General features: G+C 42.1%; 1 protein-coding gene across 21 annotated transcripts in view; it reads right to left on the bottom strand.

The window, feature by feature from the left end:
* Positions 1 to 20,435, bottom strand: part of ptprda (protein tyrosine phosphatase receptor type Da) — a 414,186-nt gene that overhangs the window by 9,771 nt on the left and 383,980 nt on the right. For 12 of the 21 annotated variants that reach the window (XM_087837434.1, XM_087837442.1, XM_087837449.1 and 9 more), the window contains 8 exons: positions 20,019 to 20,179; positions 16,521 to 16,633; positions 13,552 to 13,593; positions 12,880 to 12,977; positions 9,970 to 10,093; positions 6,685 to 6,860; positions 4,920 to 5,039; positions 4,294 to 4,448 (listed from right to left, as the gene is read on the bottom strand). In XM_087837434.1, the coding sequence (XP_087693560.1) occupies positions 4,294 to 4,448; positions 4,920 to 5,039; positions 6,685 to 6,860; positions 9,970 to 10,093; positions 12,880 to 12,977; positions 13,552 to 13,593; positions 16,521 to 16,633; positions 20,019 to 20,179 (989 nt within the window). The remainder of the gene's footprint in view (positions 1 to 4,293; positions 4,449 to 4,919; positions 5,040 to 6,684; positions 6,861 to 9,969; positions 10,094 to 12,879; positions 12,978 to 13,551; positions 13,594 to 16,520; positions 16,634 to 20,018; positions 20,180 to 20,435) is intronic. The other 9 variants (XM_087837479.1, XM_087837486.1, XM_087837532.1 and 6 more) reach the window with 1 other exon arrangement.

The raw sequence follows: 20,435 nt of genomic DNA, 5'->3' as shown, positions 1-20,435 counted from the left end.
TCTCAGGGTTATTTGAAGAATGAATCACTTCCAGGTCTGAGAACACCTCAGCTCCTGGCCATGGGATATAGAAACAAGTCGAGATTTTTCCCTCTACCCCAGCTGTTTCCAATCTGAAGGCATTTTACAGTGCAGACTTGAATGTGGGAGAGTGATGACGTGCAAGAGAGTAAGTGACAGAGTGACAGCAGAGAGCTAGAGAGAAGGAGACGGAGGACGACGGGGAGCGCAAGGGCGATGAGACGAAGGCAGACTTGTTTTAGCTAGAGATTCTCCTCGTTTGCCTCATAAGCATCTGGAATTGCTATTAATTAAAAAAACAAGCAATGCTAGGAAAGTGTAATATTTCTTTATTGACAGGTGTGTGTGTGTGTGTGTGTGTGTGTATTTGGGGTGGGGTGAGACGGTGCAGAAAGCTGTCGGTACATTTGGCAGTTGAAGGAGAGCTGGCGTACTGACTGCACTAATGACCTGACACTGCCTTTTCAACCAGTCAAAACCAGCTGCTCTGGACGTCGATACACATTAAGTGTCAGACTAATATGCTTTCCAGGAGTTTAGGGAATAAGGGATGGGAAAGAAAGTTCAGCGTGAAATACAGCTGCAACGAGTCCTGTGAAGATAAAGCGTGAGCAGCAGTGAAAGCAATTACATATGTATTGTTAAAAAATCTCTGGCTGTCAGCTAACCTGTCACCATTCTGCTACTCTGCCTATAAAACATGCACACATAAAGCGCAGCTCACCAGGACTGCTGCATTGCTGTTAATGGGGTCGATAATCATTTCAGTCGCGTGCGTGCGCGGATACTTGGAAATGTGGAAAGTAAATCAAAAAGAAAAAGAACGCGTTGCTTACTCGGGGAGTATGGAAGGTTGGTCTTTTAAACACAACCCACTGGCTAGTGTTGACTGTCCATTGGGTTGGTTATAATCCAAACCATTTGTATAACTGTACTGGAAACACTGGGAGACACAGCTATAGCTTGAAGGAAAAGAGAGGACAAAGAAGCAACGTTGCTTAACCGAACAGCACCACTGATATTTCATTATGTCTTCAGCCTTTAACACTGGCTTCTCTATCATCAAAGAATTACTAGCTTTAAAAACTAGTACTGGTATTAGAGTATGACTCCAACCAGATGTGGTGTGGAGGAAAAGCACTGCTACACTGAGCGTTATAAGTCTCTGACCACATGAATGCCACTGGGTGCAGTTAGGTGTGGACTGTTTTGTTTTCGCCACGCCCTGCGGCTGTAACACCTCGTCACAACTGCACAGCCTGTGGTCACCACTAGTAGGCAACGCTGACAAAGTTGGTTGCCTGTTTTTTTACTATGAAAATTAGAAGCTTTTCAAGGCAAGCCTCAGACTTGTGCTAGCGATACAGCAATTGCAGTTTGTTATATGGCCACTTAAGGCTTGCCCTAAAAATCAGCCATTTATCATTTATTATTGACCCCACAGATGTTGTAAAACATGGATGTAGTCTTTGCGACCTCTGCAAACAGTATCCTTCTGATTTGATGGCCTCATTCATTCAATTTGGGTCATACTGATTCAAAAATAAAGTCTGTTTGGCAAATCTTGGTCATACCATGTTTCAAAATAGGGAAATTGGCTGTGGTCGAAAAAGCACCTTCATTGGCTAACGACTTGTCAATCACAAGCCATTAAGCACTAAGTGTGTTGTTTCACAGACAGACCCAACATCACTTATCACATCTGGGGGTTTTGTAATCAAGATGGTTGCGGCACAACTCAAGGCTTCAAAACTGGAAAGCAGTGGGAGACTTCATGGTAGCTATGTCCAACTTCTTAAATTACTTTAAAATTAGTTTGAATATATATACAGTTGCTTATTTATATAAATTACTATGAAATTTATAAAAATTAATCTTTCCATTGAACTTTTTTTGTGATTTTCTCCCTTCTATGGAGCTAAAAGAGGCCACCCAAACACATGAAATATCAATGGAAAGCCCAGGATGTCCTCTATTTAGGACATCAGGACTTTGTGTGGTAGCTCAAATAAGTCAAAAGACACAGACCATAAACAAATGTCCATTACAGAGGACATAAATGAATAGGCTGGTTCTCAGGAGGATATTTATATCACACATTGGCCTTAAAATTTTGCATATGAGCGGGTAGCATTAGCGATTTATAGCCAACAGCCTGTGTTTTTTCTGGTTTTTGAATAATGCTTTCTTGGAAATGCATCACTTTCTCTTGTATTTTGATTATAGTGAAGTTTTAAGATTGGATGGACCCCATTTGGTTTTCTGGTTTTTGGGTGGGCCGCAGTACTCTGACACTGGGAATCTTTACAGCATGGTAAAAAAGGAGGAAGGAAATGGTTTGGCTGTTACTTGTAACTGTGAGTTGTTCTTAAAGTTTTCCTTCTGAGTCACTGGGAGAGGCCAGAGATCACTGTGACATTTAATCATGTCCTTTTGACCTCTTCTGAGACCTCACAATGCCTGACTAGCCCTTTAGCTACAAGAGCAAAACAGCCCCTGACCTGTGGGTTACTGAAAACAGCAGGAACTAGGAAAGCAAGAGGCACGCTATAATGTCCCCGGAAGAAAATTCCTCTAGTCTTACCTTGTGACAAGTGTTCGCTCGGCAGTGGAAAACAGATGAATGTATTTTGATTGATACTCTTAAATACTCCTGCGGGGGACGCATTAGCCACCCACTAAACCCATATTAATGATGTTTCATAAGCAAGCGCGACAAAAAAAAGTGCTTCCTGTAGTGGACATTTCTTAGCCTAACTGCTTTATACAACAGAGGTATAGCTTACGAGCATGAATGCATTTTGCAGCATCTGTATGGATTCATCTAGAATCCGAGAATGTGAGCGACAGGAGAGGGAAACGTGCTTCTAATTAGCGACTCGTGAGGGAGGAAATCCTGTGCAGTTGATTTTTAAAAGTTCTAAACCCTCTCATTTAAGCTCCTATTCATTCCCTTACACAAAAATAAATAAAAAAAATCAAAAGACCTTGATTGCTTGTTTTTTATGCCTTTATGGTCTTTATATAAGGCGCCTGAGCACATGCAAGCTGATTTTTTTTTTGGGTGCACCAACTAATCAGTCGACTGCTCCGTAGACTGCACCATGCTGTCAGTTGTGGATTTTTTTCCCCAAGGCTTTTATTTTGACCTCTTTTCATGTGCGTAAACAGCTTCAGGAAAACAAAAACCTGCACAAACTGAAGGAGAAAAATATTTTTTTTTAAAGTATATCTGCTAAACTGCTTTTTTTCTTTTTTAGTGAGTGAAAAAATGTATTGGAAGTAAGTAAATATAAAAGATAGCTCTATTTAAAACTGTAAAAAAGAAAGTTAGCTTTATAGGATTTGAAGCTGGGGCATGACTGTATCTGATAGGGTGCCAGAGGAATTAAAAACTCCCATCTGCACAGTGACATTAATTCCTGCATTCTGCTTCACTGTAAAAAAAGAGAAAAAAGTCAGGGTTTTCAATTGGAAGCGATTCGCCAACTAGCACTAATTAACTTCAGCATGTGGTAATTCTAATTCTTCAGTAATCCCCCTACCCTTTTTGTCGCTGTCTGACAAAAGTTTGTATCTGTTACACTCGCTATCGCTGCTTCTTAATTTCGACTCCCCCCCCCCCTCCTCTTTCTGTCACTTTTCTTTTTCTTCTTCTGTGCAGCGCCTCTGATGACTTCCTGAGTTAAGGGAAGCCAGAAGTCTGTGTTATATCTTTGTGCTCTCTGCTGGGAGTCTGGCCTCTTATGTCGCTGAGGGAAGTGAAGTTGGCATGAAAGTTATTTGTTTCAGATGCAATAACCCAGGGGATGAGCCAAGGACTTGTGGGCTGCAGACGCGCGACATGTTAGCGGTGTAGCGAGGAAGACGACAGGTCTGCGCGTAGCTTTGTGTCACCGCGTGGGAGGAGATGTTTAAGTTTGCTGAGGGCAATGACACCAGTACACTTTGTTCTGCGATGTTGAAAACACCTTCTGATTTAAAGTGCTTTCTGTGAAAGCTGGTGGGCTGGATTATTTTCTTTATTTTGGGCTTTTCAGATGGGAGGAACAACAGTTTACATCCTATCAAACAGTCGTCCTTTCACTGATAGTTCATGTCTAATTTCTCTTTCAAGTGTTAGTCCAAAAAGAACTCAAACGTACACCTCTAAATAACCAAGAATATGTTGTGTTTTTGCCATATGTATTCATATATTCATTACAGCAAATGGAGAGAAGAAAATCAATTTCATGCTTCAGGATGTTTTTGCGAAGCCATGTTGTTTTTTACCTGCAGTGTACCACCATGGGCCCTGCATCTGGAGGATTGCAGGCTTTCACCCGTCTCAGGAAGGCCAGGAATGGAGTGGGGTGCTCGGGTACCCCGTGGTCTGGCCAGGCCGTGAACTGGAACTGCCTCACCTCCCTCTTCTCACTGGAGCCATTCTGAATGTTAACACGGAGAAAAGCTCAGTGACCGAACACAGCTTACATCAAATGATTTGACCTGCAGATGCTGCGAGGCAGAGCTGCACAATACTGCAAATCCTGGTAACGATCTGACACCAAGTAAAAATAGGGCCAGTATTGCAGACATCAATGTTAATAGCAATACTCATACTTTTAAGTTACAAAGGCAGCTTATGTAGAGCAGTGTGTCATGACATATGAGATGACACCTTTTAAAACTGTGTTTTTTTAGCCCTGGAATGTAAATGTGCACTTTGGGTCAGCGTCTGTTGTTTAATTGTGCTATAGGCTATAAATAAAATAAGGAATTTAGAGGACAGAAGCAAAGTATCGATCCTGTTACACTAGTATCGATCTGACACCAACATCGATGCTATATTTGCATAGATCTTCCCTCTACTGTGAGGTTTAAAGTGCTACTATACAGCATACAACAGAAATACTCACTTTAAAGAGTGCAAACGTCCTGACACAGTATGTGGCCAGCTCTACCGTGTCCAGCAGGGTCACTTGGATTAGACCGTATGTCTCTGTCCCTCTTGTAGGCCAGTACTGGTCACACTTTACCTGTAGTGGAGAGAAATATCGCATTAGGCGAGGAGTCAATAAAACCTTTATGTATTTGGTGTTTGTTCACAAAGCATGAAGGCTCTTTACAGCAATTCTCTGCATCTCAGTTACACACTCAGTACAAGTGCACCGAGTCAAATAAAGGCCAAATTCCCTTTATTCTTGCTGACTAGGTTTGATTTTCTAATCAATGAAATACCTTGAGATATTTGTAGTGAACCAACAGGGCTATTAATTGTCCTGACGTACTCCATAATTACAAAGGTAAGCACGTTGTCCACTCATATTATCGTCTCAGCTTTATTGCTATTTGAGTGTACTCTTGTTTCACAGTAAACGGCCAATAAAACATTGTATTGCAATACTGCTTAGCTGACAAAGAGAAGAACTATTGGCTTTGGGGAAAGGAAAAGCTGGGTTCCAGTGAAACTGTTTATCTTCAGACTGCCCCCTAGCACTGATGTGGTTTTCGGACACATGCTTCACCAACTGTAGCTGTAGGATTCTCTGCCACTGACTAATATTACAATTGAACAGCACTCTGGAATAATCAGGTTTTTAACCAGCCGCTAATTCAATTTCCCAAGCATCTGTTATAACATTAACACAAAGCGCAATGAAGTGTCTGTGACACCGGGAGTAATGTAATGATTCATAATATTGTTTACTTGCAAATAGTCGAGCTTTAGATATGCAAAACATACAAAGGCAGCATGAGTGAATGATTTGACTGATTAATATGAAAGACGCGCACTTTTAGCAGCAACAAAAGAACAATATTTGCAACAAATGTCAAACAATATAGGCAGATTTGAGGGTGGGGGTGGTCTCCCAGCAAACAGCATAGTAATGTGCTTACATAGCACTGCTTCTATAGGCCAATGCAGACACCTGGGCTCTTATTTGCTTTGCAGATTGTGTGAATGCTGAGTGAAACCCGCTCTCTCGATTGAGTCCACACTCCTGTTAACACTAGACCGGGCTCTTAAAAAGAGGCACAGAAGTGTGAAGGTCAGTAGCTGATGGAGTCCAAGGAAGCTTTCATATGCTCAGTCGAATATGGCAAGACGTTTGGGGTAGGGGGAGGGGGGATAATAGCTTTTGACTGTGTCAACCTTAAAGAACTAGTGTGTACTGCGGGGAGATGTGGCTTTACGGTCTGTCTTTTTTTTTTTTTTTACCACGGATTGTAATCCGGCGCCTTAAGCAGTATGAGGCCGATGAAGTAAGTCTGGATACTAATCAGTCAGGACTGTAAGACAAGAGTGTGTGTGTGGATCGAGGATATCAGTGGGTAACAGACACTGCTTGGCTGCTTCTTGTAGTGAATAAATACATAAAAACTGTCCCAGAGGAGACAGGACAGTGTCCCAATTAACAGTGCCAGTGACGAAATATTCCTGCAATCAGGGATTCCAGTGCATCAGTGGTTAAAATCTAACAGTGAGCTGCTTCTTTTTATATATGTGGAGCTAAAATATTCTGGGAAGCCTTAAATGATTGATGATTCATGAGTCACTAGCAAAACAATTCTCTGGTGGGAAAAATGTTAAACGGTGTCACAAAAAAAGTTTATAGATGCTGATGAAAGAATATCGTCAAACTCTAGCACAGGCTTTAAAAATGATTCTTAAAGCTTTACCCTGGACCGCTCTTCTAGTTTGGTCATCATGACGATGGTGGCACTCCTCTGCTCCCAGATCATCCTCCAGAAGTCCCCAAACGTCTCGGGTAAAGAACCCTGGGTGGCGATGTAGGCGTTCTGCTTCCTGTAGCCATCGATGTAGTTGGAATTAATGTAGTCACTGCCAGGGATACCTGTACAAAAAGTTTACAGTTGGTGAAAATGGATTAAAATTTCAACTTTTGTTTTGTTTGTCAAGCTCGAAGTGAGGCAGACCTTAAATGTCACACAACAGTGGCATTTGTGGCTAGGTAAATTGGTCCAGGGCTTTATTATCCCTACAGTTCATTGGAGGTAATTCTCCCCCACACAGTGTTCGCACAATGCCACGTTATCGTCCGTGGGTCCTAAATTTATTCCAGTAAAGCCACTGTTGTTTTGTATTAAAAAAAAAAAGCACAGCAGTCAGTTTTGGAACCAGTGTTACAGCCCAAAAGGATTTGTATTTGCTATCAACAACACATTTAAATCAACAGCTCCACCCCCCCACCCACCCCTCACCCCCATATGTGCAACTGAGTTACAGATAAAGCTCGGTCCCTAGAAGTCTATCACCTCACACGGAGAAAAACAAACCAACAAAAAACTCGCAAAACAATTTCCCCCCACCGCTCCTCACTCCTCCTTTCCTTTGCTTATATTAAATGAAAGGCACAGCAGCCTTTTCGAATCCAGGGGAAAGAGACAGAGCTGACAGCTAGTCAATGCTTTAGGACTGGCAGTTTAGGGGCTTCGTGCACACATGGTCGACCAAGATAAGTCTCATCTGCATGGGCGCCACGTCTCAGAGAATCCCCTCACTCCAACCGCTTCCTCCCCGCCCCCCCCCCATCTCTCTCAGACTCCCTTTTACTCCCAGGTAACTTATTCAACAGAAAAAAAGGGATAGAAAATGGAATATGAACACATTCAAAAACCCACACACATTATTTTTATTTATTTTTTCCCCAAAACTGTCTACCGCCCGCTCATTTTGCTGTTGAAGCTGTCCACGCAGCCAGGCGGTTGTGCATTTCTGTGATGGACAAGGGATAAGTACAATTAAGCCCAGTGTGTATTCAATTTGAAAGGGGGGGGGGTGGAGAAAAAGCAAAAAAGGAGACATCACTGTGGTTTAATGAGAATGAAGCAAGTGTTTTAATGCACATTTGCAAATGGATTTTGCCTTTGTGCTTTCTGTCAGTCAGGATTTGTCTAAATTCGACCATTTTCTCTGTAAATAGTAAGAAAAAAACATTGCCACGGTGTTGTTCCGGCACTCAGTCGTCAGGGAAAGGCAAAGTAATCTCAGAGAGCTTTTAAAGTACAACACTGTAATTACTTTATTAATGAGGAATAGTCACTACCAGTCGTGGTATAGTCAAGTTCAAACAGGTTAACGCGTATAACGTTTCCGTTAAATTTCGATTCCCGAGCTCGCTTATTATAGAACGTGTGCGTCCGGAGAAGTTTTCTCATGAGAGTTCCACTTTATTTTCTTAATAAACGACCTCTTTGACGGTCAGGCGGCGACGAAATCAAGAGCAGAGTATTTTTATTACTTGCGACAGCTTCCGCGCTTGAAATGGAGAACTAGTGAGCTCATTCATAACTTTGCTGTTGCGAAATAACAGAGCTGATGGGAAATGGAGCGCAGATCTTTTAGTTAGTCTGTTATTTTTTTTTTAAATTAACTTTCCAATTTTACATTTTTATTCAGTCACATGTACAAATACCTGACACGAAGTCACACAGTCGCCCCGTTTTGAATTAACACCGGTGCCTCCTCGCAGTGCCTGCACTGACGAATATGATCAAACTCACTAAAAGACTTAAATTAAAGGTAATTCCTGTACTTTATCTACATATTTTAAAAATATGGTTTCACGAGCACGCAACGACATTACTATGGAGTAAACACGACTTTTGGGTTTGATCTAAAACTTTTCTAAAACGCTAAAGTGAAAGGAAGAAAAAGTTTTAGGTTCCAGTTTAATCTTGCGAGTGTATGCTATGTACGGTCAGGCGGATGGTCAAGAGTCAGCGAAAGTGGAGCAAATTCAGCGACGTCACCGCAATTAAAGGGCCGCCTGTTTGCCAAAGATTCGGTTGATCCGTCCCCCCACATCAGTGAATTCCGTCTTCAGACTCTGATGTGAAATCCCAAATCCCTTTTATTCAAAGAACTCAATCAAAGTAAACAATAGACACATTGCTTGCCGAAAGGCTTTGTTTAAGCTTTAGCAAGAATAGAGGAAGTCCCTCATGTCCCCCTGGCTGCGAACTACTCACTTTCCGCAGCACAAAGTCTCCAATGTGGTTGTACAGATGTGTTTATACGTCTGGCTAATGGAGCTCCATCAGTGCTCAAGCTGTGTGCTGTTTCTGAGAGACTTGCGAAAAGAAGTGTGGGTGTGGGGGGGCTCTATAAGGCTGTTTCTATCTGTTGTTGTCACATTATCCATTTACTAATTTGTTTATTTGCCTTCGCCCCCCGAGAGCAGTTCAGTGGAAATGCTTAATTAATAGCTGTATGTGAAGTTGTGTTTAATCCAATAAAGTGGTGAAGGAGTCGGCACTTAACTGTCCATTTCAAAATGTGCTTTCATTCATTAGAAACTCGTGAGCAACGCGTCTTTAATGTAGTGAGCAGCGTACTGGTGGGGTTCAAATCGAGCCTGTAATGGGCTCAAGTTCGACTCTGAAAGTACAAAATCATGAATGAGTCCTTTCCGTATAACTCTGCACTAAATCAGCACCAGCAATCTTGTGGGTTGTTGTGAGTTTGTCGAGTTCGACTAGGTAAAAAAAAGGCACAAAAAAAGTCACGCGTGTGTGTGTATGCTGGATTCAGTGTGTAAATTCTGCTTAAAAACAGGCCTCGGCTTAATGCAAAATGTAACCTTGAAGTGTAATAAAGCAGGAAAGAAACAAATGCCGGTGAAACACACTTGTATCCTTAACTGTGGGTCATTGTTTGGTTTCATTTGAATGCTTGCTTCAGCATTTTAAGACAGAAGTGCCTCTTTCTTTCTTTCTTTCGTTCTTTCTTTCTTTCTTTCTTTCTCCCGAGGCCATTTTTTTGCCTTTTCTTTGCAAGCACCTGGGGTATCAAAACAAATAAGCAGGCTGCCATGCTTGTGAAGGAATATCATTTAAAAGTACAGTCTGGTTGCACTCCCGAAGTCCCAAAGATGAGGCTGCACCGGCTATCTGCAGAATCGATACAGCAGTTAAGAGCGAGGATGTAGGTGGGCGACATACCGTCAATAGCTGAGAGCAAGACCCTGGAGTGGTCGTAGGCTATCACGTTGGCATATCTGTTCTTTGGTTTGTTGACCTCTAGGTTGGAGTGCTCCCATGTGAACTGCTGGCCAGGGTCGATGGACTGTAAGAGAGAAGATATTTGTTTTGTGACTGCAGTGAAACTATTTGGCTCCGTTTGGCACGTAAAACAAGATTGAATTTCACTCTTTGGCGATTCCTAGAGCGTGTTGTCAGAATGCCCACTGTAAAAATGCATTTCACCTCACAACGAGTGAAAATCATATCTATTACATTATACGGGTCTTTAAATAAACCGCTTTAAGAGTGTGCTTGGGACTCGAGGTCACGTCTGGTGCTGTTGTAAGACCGGGGATGCTGAAAGGTTGAAGGATACTGTTTTAACATCATTTGTGTGGAACACAGACTTTACTCCAGTGAGTACAGTACAACACCCACTCTGCATACACAAAGATGTGAAGTTGGTGAGTCCATAGATCAGTCTTACCCACACATTTAATCTCCCATACTTGATTTGGGTACTACTACCCAGTAGCTTTTTTAGAAAGTGGGGCGTCTACACACACTGGACACAAAGTTCACTCTTTTGCTGTGCAAATGTTAAAACAGAAATGTGGGAAAACATATAGAAGGGCGCATTTGCCATGAATGTGAATTCCCCACTTCTCAGAACTATTTGAACTATGTGTTGTTTTTGGCATGAAATAACCTCTAGATATAAAAGATTAGATTAACAAAATAATGCATTCTGAATTGGTCACAGAGGAAATTGCTTGTGTTCACATCAGCTTTTCTTATTTGATTAGCAGGATTTTATGGCTCATAGTAGAGCGCTACACTTGAGACTAGTTCAGTTTTGATATCCAGGCCCTCCTTCAGATTTGTTAAGCAGGGCTTGATAACGGTCCCCCGTTGCAGAGAAGTGAACTATAAAATGTAATATCACAAAGGGAAAACATAAAGACGTGATAGATAGAGTTTCATTTCGCATTAACAGGAAAATATTGTTCCTGTGCTATTAATGATTTTTGTTTTTTTTGAGTTAATCTCCAGTGAAGGCGACGGAAGACCAAGTGCAAAATAGCAAACTATGAGAATGATCGTACTTTTTTGATCATCTGTATGATCAATAAGTTTAAAATCTGGCATTTTGGTGCAATTTATTGCTCATAGTTTCTTTATCTTTAACAAGTATAAAAATATAAGCACTTTAGGGTTAAACAAGTATTACACAGATGATGCAGAGGTGTGTATGATTAACTTGGCGTTTTCATTTATTTTACATTTAAGCCCAATGGGAATTTATTTTAAGACTGAGTTCTTTGTCTGCAGAAATCACCTAAGCAGAAATATGTGGGAGACAAACCCGCAGGCTTAGCCTGATATTTTATCAAAATATGTTGAAACAGTGGGCTGCAACATTGCTCATAATAGGAATCTTTATTTCATTGTGCTCGCAAAATTGCTTTCCACTGCTCTCGAGTAAGCACTATGAAATTGGAATTCAATGTACTTAAGCTGCAATAATGATTGGGCAGCTTGGCAGGCACCCATACAGTGACCTCATAGATTTTGGAGTTGTTGAAGGACCTGCAGAGAGAAATTGGCAGAGAAAAGGTGACGGTTCATATCTCGTACAGAAAGCGCCTCTTGCTTGCGTGTATTTTGAGGTACCATGAGTGTTCTGCCAGTGTAATTTCATCTACATGGCAATACGCAGGTAACAATTACAACTGCCTGAATACAGTCAGCAGGTAAGGGAACCGAAGGCCTGATTGCGTGACACTTGTTCATTAATGCACTTTTATCCTGATGATTGTCATGGTCAGTATGCATAGGTGACAGTAGTTACTGAACCATAGGTGTTAATGTTTAGATGGGAGTGTTTCCCATAGCACTGATACATGCACATATACAAGGAGACACACAGCTATGGCTTCTATTAACATGTTCTCATCATTAACTTTGTTTAGGCATTTCTCTGCAAATACGTTCATTGTTACGTACTTAATTGTGGCCTGCTATGCTCCACAGTCTGACTCCAACTACAACGTATAAACTGCAGCTAGCGATGGTAGTCCATGCTGATCTGTAACCTCGGTGATCTTGGTGGAGTCGCACATGAGCCAGTTTTCCATGACTCCATGTTCTGGTGAGAGTAGCTCTGCAGCTCACAGCAGAGCCGAGCCGAGCCAGCACTGCTAGCTGCAGTCCAAAACAGTGGAGTTGGAGTTTGTCTGACTGAGGATGACGAAATCTGATGAGTCAGCTGAAGACTAGAGACACCGCTTCAGCCCTGTTCATTATAAATTAATACTGGGTGACAAAATGAGCCACCAAATACAGGATATAATTTATCTATCTATCTATTTTCCCACCCCCTTAAATACTGGAAGCACCAACAGCATCATTTTTAATGACGAGAGTTCACCTTTAAATCATAAAATGATATATGTTATGGCTGCCGCCGTGACATTTTAGTCATGTAGGCTTACTTTATAGCATACACTTGTCAAAGCGGAAAAAAGCACAGGTGTTACTAATGAAATTAATAACCCATTCAGCTGCCTCGGGGAGCAATGTCACTGAGCCAGCAGGCACAATAGCAGGGTCCTGGAACTAGAAATGGAATGTGCCATTATTAGTGTTATTAATTATACCTGTGTTGACATGTCAAACAGCCTGAAGCCTTAGTTTGGTGATGAAAGTAGTTGCCAACACCCCTACCGGCAAGCCAGCCACCAAACACATGCAACTAAAGATCATTAATTTAATATTAATTAAGTAAAGTTATGTGATTTGGCCAACATCCCCCCAAAAAGTTGTAGTTTAAGCAGCTGACTCACACTCACAGAGCTCAATCAACATTAGGAATTTTCCGACACTCACCTCATACTCCTGTGAAAACTTGAGGTTATCGTTGGCTTTCAGGCGCTCCAGATGATCCGCTAATTCCATGACAGGGATTGGAGGGTGGCTGGCCATACCTGCCAATCACATCGGACCCAAGGTCAGTCCCCAAGTCTTTTGAGAGGGCATCACCCAAGCACAAGCAAACGGTGAATCATTAGATAAGCGGCATGTGGTTACAACAGGGAAAATGGAAGAGCGGATCGTTGTTAGGCTAGTTTGTTCACTCAAAGCAGTGACCATGCTGGTAAAGAGAATATGGGCACAGAAGCCAATGAGGAGTCACCGAGCACACTTTGCCCCCACTGGGACCTCTCCCTACTGAGAGAGAAGAACGTTATTCACGCTGCAGTGGACAGTTAGCATGACATTAAAGCACAGACACGAACGAACATCCCAAAACAAACAGAACGAAACAAAACGAAAAGACATTCAATGTTAGGCCAGATGTTGACGTCTGCTTTGAGTGATGACATGGTTTCAAGGCTGTCATTTCAAACTCCGCCTCCTGTGATGATATAGCGTTAACATAAGATGGATTAGATGGGGATGGAGATACAAGGCAGAAAAAAAAGAAAAAAAAGGAGTTAAAGCTGAAAAAAAATATTCCAAAAACAAGTCGTGTCAAATGTGTAATCGAGACCAACTAACTTGACAAATGGAGGTTACTGGGGTGACTGGGCGCACCTGAACCTGTGGAGGAAACGGCGGTGGAATTAAATATATTGCAGACGTCAGAGCAATGTGATGACTATTGTCTTTACAAAGAGAAGGTAGAAATTGAAATGTGACAAGAGGGAGCTGCATGATTATGTGTTTTCTAAATGGGACATTCATTAGTAACATACAAATCACCATGCTAGAAGCTTTGCTATGCCACCATGCTTATTTCATGGAAATAAGAAAGCATACGGGGAACTGAAAATCCCAGAATCGCAAATCACTGCGACCGCTTTATTTGCCACTGTTTTTACATTGTAATGTATCAGCTGATTCTTGATCCTCCCTCAAACTCTGCTTTTGTGTCTCACAGGTGGCCTTTGTTGTTAGTGAGACGACACCGGCTCATGACGATAGCTAGACCAAGCATTCATTCTCAGCTTGTCCAATAATCCTTTTTAAAACAAGCCTTTGGAAGCGGCACATTTTTCGACTTGCAGGGTTTGTTGTGGGGTTTCACACATTTATCCAAACTATAATCTCTTTCTCTTTATGGTATCTAAAACTAAGAAGCATAAAGCAAGTAAAAAGCAAAAATGAAATCAAGCAACACAGAGTCCAAAATGAGATACAAACCGCTATCTCCTGGCAGGCTAACTTATGTCAGTACCATACTCTGCAAATGTGAGCATCGTCATTGCTTAAGATCCAGTGTTGCTGCAACCAGTGCATCAAGAAATCAATGCAAAATAACAGCAGAAGCTGAAAGAATTTCAGTACTTTATTAAAGCTGATATTTTTGCCCTGCTAATATATATCGCCTGATATTACCTGTTTGCAGATACACCAATATCACCATTTATAACAGCTGATGCATGAAAGTTAAAAAACTATAGAAGAGATTGGAGAAGCACCCTATTAACTATGTGGATAGCCTGTCCACCACAGAGCAACCTCTCTGTTGGCTACACTACTGAAAAGGGACTTTTTCCTTCCCACTGTTGCCAAGTGCTAGCTCATAGTCTGCCATCTGATTGTTGGGGTTTTCTCTCTATTACTGTGGGGCCTTTACCTTACAATATAACACACCTTCAGGGGAATGTTATTGTGAATTGCTGCTATATAAATACAACTGATATGAACTGAAACGCTACAAACAACCCGCTAATCTGAGCAGTTTAGACGAGCATAAAGGAGTAGCTTTTTGTGACAGTACAACAAGATTATTTTTAAGCTGCAGTGTCACACTATCTTAGCAAGAACTCATCAATACACAGACGAAACGTTAGGGGATCTGCTTATATTTTATGTGTCTGAAAGAAAAAGAATATCGGCAGATTTTTGCCTCACCGAGTGTCTTAAAAGTCCTGTCTCTTTTGCTCTAGTGTTTGATGCTCTGGGGTGACAACGTATTGAACGTACTACTTGGAGACTTGGCAGTATAATAGCAATGCAATAGTCTATGTGTAGGTGTCGGTATATTTAAGAGCTTAGATAAAGGGAAAAAGATGAAAGAAAATTCAATAAGACTCCTTTTTGTTTACGGTGTCAACATCTGGACTATGGCAAAAGATCTCCACCTTAAGAATTTATGCGCCATTGTGACACACCAGCTGGGTGTTAGTCTGTCTCTGCAGAGGTGATATCTCATTTTGGTTTCTGGCACAAGTGGGCATTAGCTAATGGAAGCTGCAGCGTTTTCCCACCCACTCTCGCGTCTCTCTGAAAGATGGCAAAGGCTCTTTCTATTGCAACCCACTACTCAAAATCCATTTCCACCACTGGGGGACAATGAAGGTACCTTTTCCAACACACTGTCGCTCAAACATCAAGCGTCCTTAAGATGAAAATGTCCATTGACGGGGTAAAGAGCTGAGAGAGAGTAGGGGAGAGAGGTGGTCTAATGTAGAAGCTGCTTCAGGACTTGAGAGAAAGTGGTCAGGTGGTAGGAAAAAGAAATGTTTGGCCCTTTTTGAGCCAAGATACCAGCTCTCAAAAAGGCTGTTTGGGGGGAAAAGTGATGGCTTGAGAGGTGAGCGAAATAGTGGAAGGATAGTTGAGATCACTCTGAGCCAAAAGGAAAAATACCCCTCTGCTGGGATGAAACACTCTGTAATGGCCCCTAAAATCATTGAAGAGCATTCATAAATATGCATAATCTTTAGCAAAAATGAGCCTGCGGGGATAATTCATCCTCCTTTCATACTAGCCGACCTGAAAAATATGGCTTTGATATTACAACATTATTGGCAGTCTCTGAACACCTGTCCCAAAGCAGCGAGTGCCAGAGGAACTCAAACGGCAGTCAAGTGTGCCACTCTTGGTCAGCATGGAGGCAAAGATGCACCTTTCCAGGCGATAAATGGACTGTGACTCCCGTCTTTTCCCGAGGCGAGAAACGGCCGCACGACTGAGCCGCGGCGCGACCGCTCACCTCAGCACTAAAGGTCGGCGCGAGTAAACATCGCTGTTTACAGCTTGTCACCGCTTTCGTATCCCTATGGCCTGCATACCGAATGAAACACACGGACGTTCTGTATTTCGCTCAACTTCTGCGATGTTCCTTGTTCTAACAGGACTACACCGCTACAGAGTGACAGGTCTGGATGACCTGTATAACCCAGGTGCAGAGGAAGATGACAGATGTCACGAAACTGTCAAGCTCGCATTTCTGCCTCTCCATTTCCTCCCTGAGAAATGTCTCCAGGGAGGCCCGTGTCAGTACTGACCCTCTGTGTCTTCTCAAGCACCTGTCCATTATCTACCTGCAAACTGCTCACACAGTCTGTGCCAATCTCACTGCAAAGATGATGTGTTTTTTTTTTGTTTTTTTTTTTACAGTGAGGTCATATTAGGCTAGCTGAATTAATTAAAGCAAGCACTCAGTAGCACTGACATCCTCAGTCTTAAATTCACACCACACCAAGACGACAACATGTGGCATCGTTCGGGATACTTACCGGGTGTTTGGAAGTTGAGACGTCGCAGCTCAACTGGATCAGTGGGATGATGAAGCGGCATTTCTTTACTGTTGGGGAGACTACCTTTTCTAGCTTCAGACTCAGCTCGTTTTCTGTGGAGCAAATTGTCAATTTTAATTAATTCCGGGAGATTATTTGACTAATTTGTACTCAAAACTCTTAATTGTTATTGTGTAACCTCAAAGCTTGCCTCGCGGTCTCATGAATAATGAAGGCACATATGTAATTAAGGAAGTGACAGGGCTACATTCTTGTAGTACATAGGGCTATAAGAGGTAGGCAAAATAACATCACGTTATAGTATAAAGCCATAAATACGCCCTTAGACAGTAAATGCTACCTTTAGCAAAGCCTTTTGTTCCCTTTTCACTACTAATGTCAGGCGAAGGTTTGGATACAACTTTTTAGTCATTTGGAAGCTGTAGCTGGGGTTGGTATTAAGAGTGCATTACATTATATATTGATAGTGTTTTTTGTTTCAGAGAAAATTGCTCCACTCCCTTTTTTAGTTTTGTTAGATTTTCGAATCAAGTGCCACTTTCACAGATGTAAATGTAGTTAGGGGGTCATGTTGCACCACGAATACAATTAGCAGTTGGAAAGGTCAAGCTGTTTGTGCTTTGATCTCCTGCTATCAAACACAGCAGGTGTAAGCAACATGCTTCCCAGGTCATTTCAACTCCAAATGAGAGACAGCAGTTTCTATAGGTTTAGGTATCATATGCACAGCAAGGACGAGGGGGGGGAAAAAAGGGGTTTTGAAAGGAATTAGGTCTTTATCTATTTCTTTCTCACTCTTACCTGTCCGGCTTGCTGCTCCATTGGTGAGCAAGAAAAGAAATATCAACAAAACATTAGGTGGTAAGACCGTTGACTTTGTATACTGGAGAATGCCATAAACTTTTCCTTAGAATAAGTAAATGGCTGGCTTGCATGAGAGACAAACGATACCAATCATATCTCAGTTTTTGCTTCGCGTGCGAGATTAGTGATGCTTCACTTCAGAGATTATGCTCAATTATGCAGCCTTGGGGCTCTTTGTTTCAAATGCTACAGTTTCCCAGGTGCATCCAAGATTTGTACATTGTATCTCTGCTATTTCAAGCAGTTTCAGCTGATTGCTTCTTGTTCGAGCATAAAAGTCATCTCTTGACTCTTAATTGCTGTGTCTGCCTTCTCCTGCCTACCACTGTTGCATTTATTAAAGTCACGACGTCGGCACGTTCAAGTGGGATCAGGATCTGGGATGAATGTGCGCAAGTCAAGCACATAAGAGGGTTCAAATTTGTGTTATTTAAAACAAAAAGATTGCGCTCTATTGATTTGGCAGTCCGACCATCCTGTCGTCCCCCCCTGCGAGATCGCTAATAACGATAACATCAGCGGGGGTGGATGTGCTCTCGTTAAGACTGAGATATCCACTCTCTGTAATGTATACAGTACACTGTGGCCCAAGCACACGGAAACAGAGTAGTAGTACTGCTGCAAGTCAGAGAGAGCAATAAATGAGCATCTCTGCAAACGCAGTAACGTTAAGCACCAATTTAAAAATCAAACAAACACAAATGAGCACTGCCCTTCTGTTCTATGTGTTAAATGCCCACATGAAACTACAGTGAGGCAGATTAATGTAATATGACTCTAACAATAATGATAATACTGATTTAAAGCACTGATGAGGATACCTTGCTTGCGTTCGCACCGCAACCCTAGTTGGCCCTGACTTCTGTTTCTCTCTGCTCGTCATACCCACGCCCTTTCCTATAGCTCAGCAGAACATGCTTGTTTCCATTTGTTTTGCACAGGAGGCGACTTTTGTCACATAAAAATTGATCTTGACAAGAGAAATATATGCTGGTTATGCACTAAATGTTCCCTAATGTGGCAGTGACACTGGCTGGGTAATCGATGTGTAAATCTGCCTGCCACGAATGGAAAAACCAAAGCCAGCTGCATATGCAGTCCATGCTCACTTTCAAGTCACCTTTGTATTATCTCAAATTTTATATGAACGAATGCCAAGGACAATAAAATGCAAGAGCCAGAATAAAGCTGTACCTCTAAACCTCTTTACATTACACTGATAGTATTGATGGATTTTTTTTTTTTGGTCTTTGGTATTGGTACTGTTATGTGATTTGGGCTTGTGCTGACTCTTCAGTTACTAATCTTACCCTTCCAAAATTAAACCTTGAGGACGACTGTTATATTCTGCTTAGGCCTGGACATTTGATTGAATGAACACTGCAGAAAATCTGCCTTATGTAAAAGGTGAGAAGGGACAAGAGAGCAAAGTGTGTAGATGTGTAAGTGTGCACCTTCAATATGTGCCTGTCCCGGCAAAACAGGAGGGCAGCATAAGGTCAAAGCCTGGATCACGAGCTCAGTCCCCCCTCCCGTGGAATAGGTAGTGGGATAAAGGAAGAGGCTGGGAAGCTATCCCAGGCCCCAGGGCCTTTCAAAGGCTGCACACACACATGCGGTGACATGCAGCAGATAGTCAAAGCTCTCCCCTCCTACGCTTGACTGATGAGCAGTGACAGCACGAGGTCTGACTACCACTAGGGGGTTTTAGGCAAAAAAAAAGAGAGGCTGTTTTGATTCAGTGTGAAAATGCACTACAGCAAGTGTTTTTTTTACAGTGTTACATGGTTTTAAGAGTGTGTGTTTGTGCGTGCAGGGGGCGGAGGGACGTGTCTGATTAACTTTCAGTCAACGCACGTGTCTGTTTGAAGGATCGTGGGCGACTGCACTTCATGCCTTGACAGCTTGGGTAGCTGCATTCTTGAATTCACTTACAAGAGATTAAAAGTGTGTGTGTGTGTGTGTGTGTGTGCGCGCGCGCGCAACTGGCTTTGACAGTCACGGCTTGTCTGAAGATCAATGCACCTTATGGTTTTAGCTACATTCTTACATTTAGCATCTGCACTCAAATGTGCTAACTGCAAATTCATGTGTGGGGTTTTTAAAATACATTTAAATACTTATTGGTAACACTTGTTGCTCGGTGACTATAGATGACATGAATTTAAAGTGCACGTATGCGGTCTAAGTAGTAAAATGCGTTTTATACTGTCTCCTTTGCAGTCAATATGCACTAGCACAGAAATAGAGTTCAATGACTTCCCACCTACACTGAAGGGGAAAAAGATACATGGCTCTTTATTGTATTATACATTTTTAAAGTATGCAGCTGGTATTTCCAGTGGAATGTGGAGTTTAAAGCTACGACTAACTGCCTTAGCTAATCACAGACATTTGCTAAGAAACACATCCCTAACATTAGCTGTTTAACAGCTAACTAGATACAGAGATATGGCGCCAGAAGTTAGGCCAACCCCTTTAGCGGGCGTTGGTATCAGAGTCTGAGGTGTTTGCGTGTTAGTGTGTCTTTTCACGCTAAGCTAGCTGTATATTCTGAATCGGATTCTCATGCTTGTGCTCCCCTGTGTGTTAATTAGCCTTTTAAATCCTCACCTCTTGTAAAGGAGGATGGCAATGACGATGCATATGATGAAGACAACAGCTAGCACAGGCCCCACCACCCAGATGAGGCCCTCCTCCTCGTCGATGATTGGCTGGGGATCGATGTCGGCTGAAACGACCGAGTCCGAGTAGGGGCTGGTAGCATACATAATCTGAGCCAGGGAAAAACAAATTAAAGGTAAATGTTCTGAAATACGCGCCATTTTTAAAAAAAATGAAAAGTTTGTCCAGTTTTCTGTTTATCATTTCGACATCAAAAGTGTTGGCGGATACAACAAACCCAATGTAAACGCTTTCCAGGGTGTCAAATGTGCTACACGCAGTCTGATACCCTCTTATATCCGGATTTAACAGTTTGTTTTGTTTCCGCTTCTTTTTACTCTAACTCTCGTTGGTTAAAAAAAAGTG

The sequence above is a fragment of the Neolamprologus brichardi genome, chromosome 3, assembly GCF_056152115.1.
Source record: "Neolamprologus brichardi isolate AB-2024 chromosome 3, ASM5615211v1, whole genome shotgun sequence".
Lineage (NCBI taxonomy): Eukaryota > Metazoa > Chordata > Actinopteri > Cichliformes > Cichlidae > Neolamprologus > Neolamprologus brichardi.
This window is presented reverse-complemented; position numbering and strand designations above follow the sequence as displayed.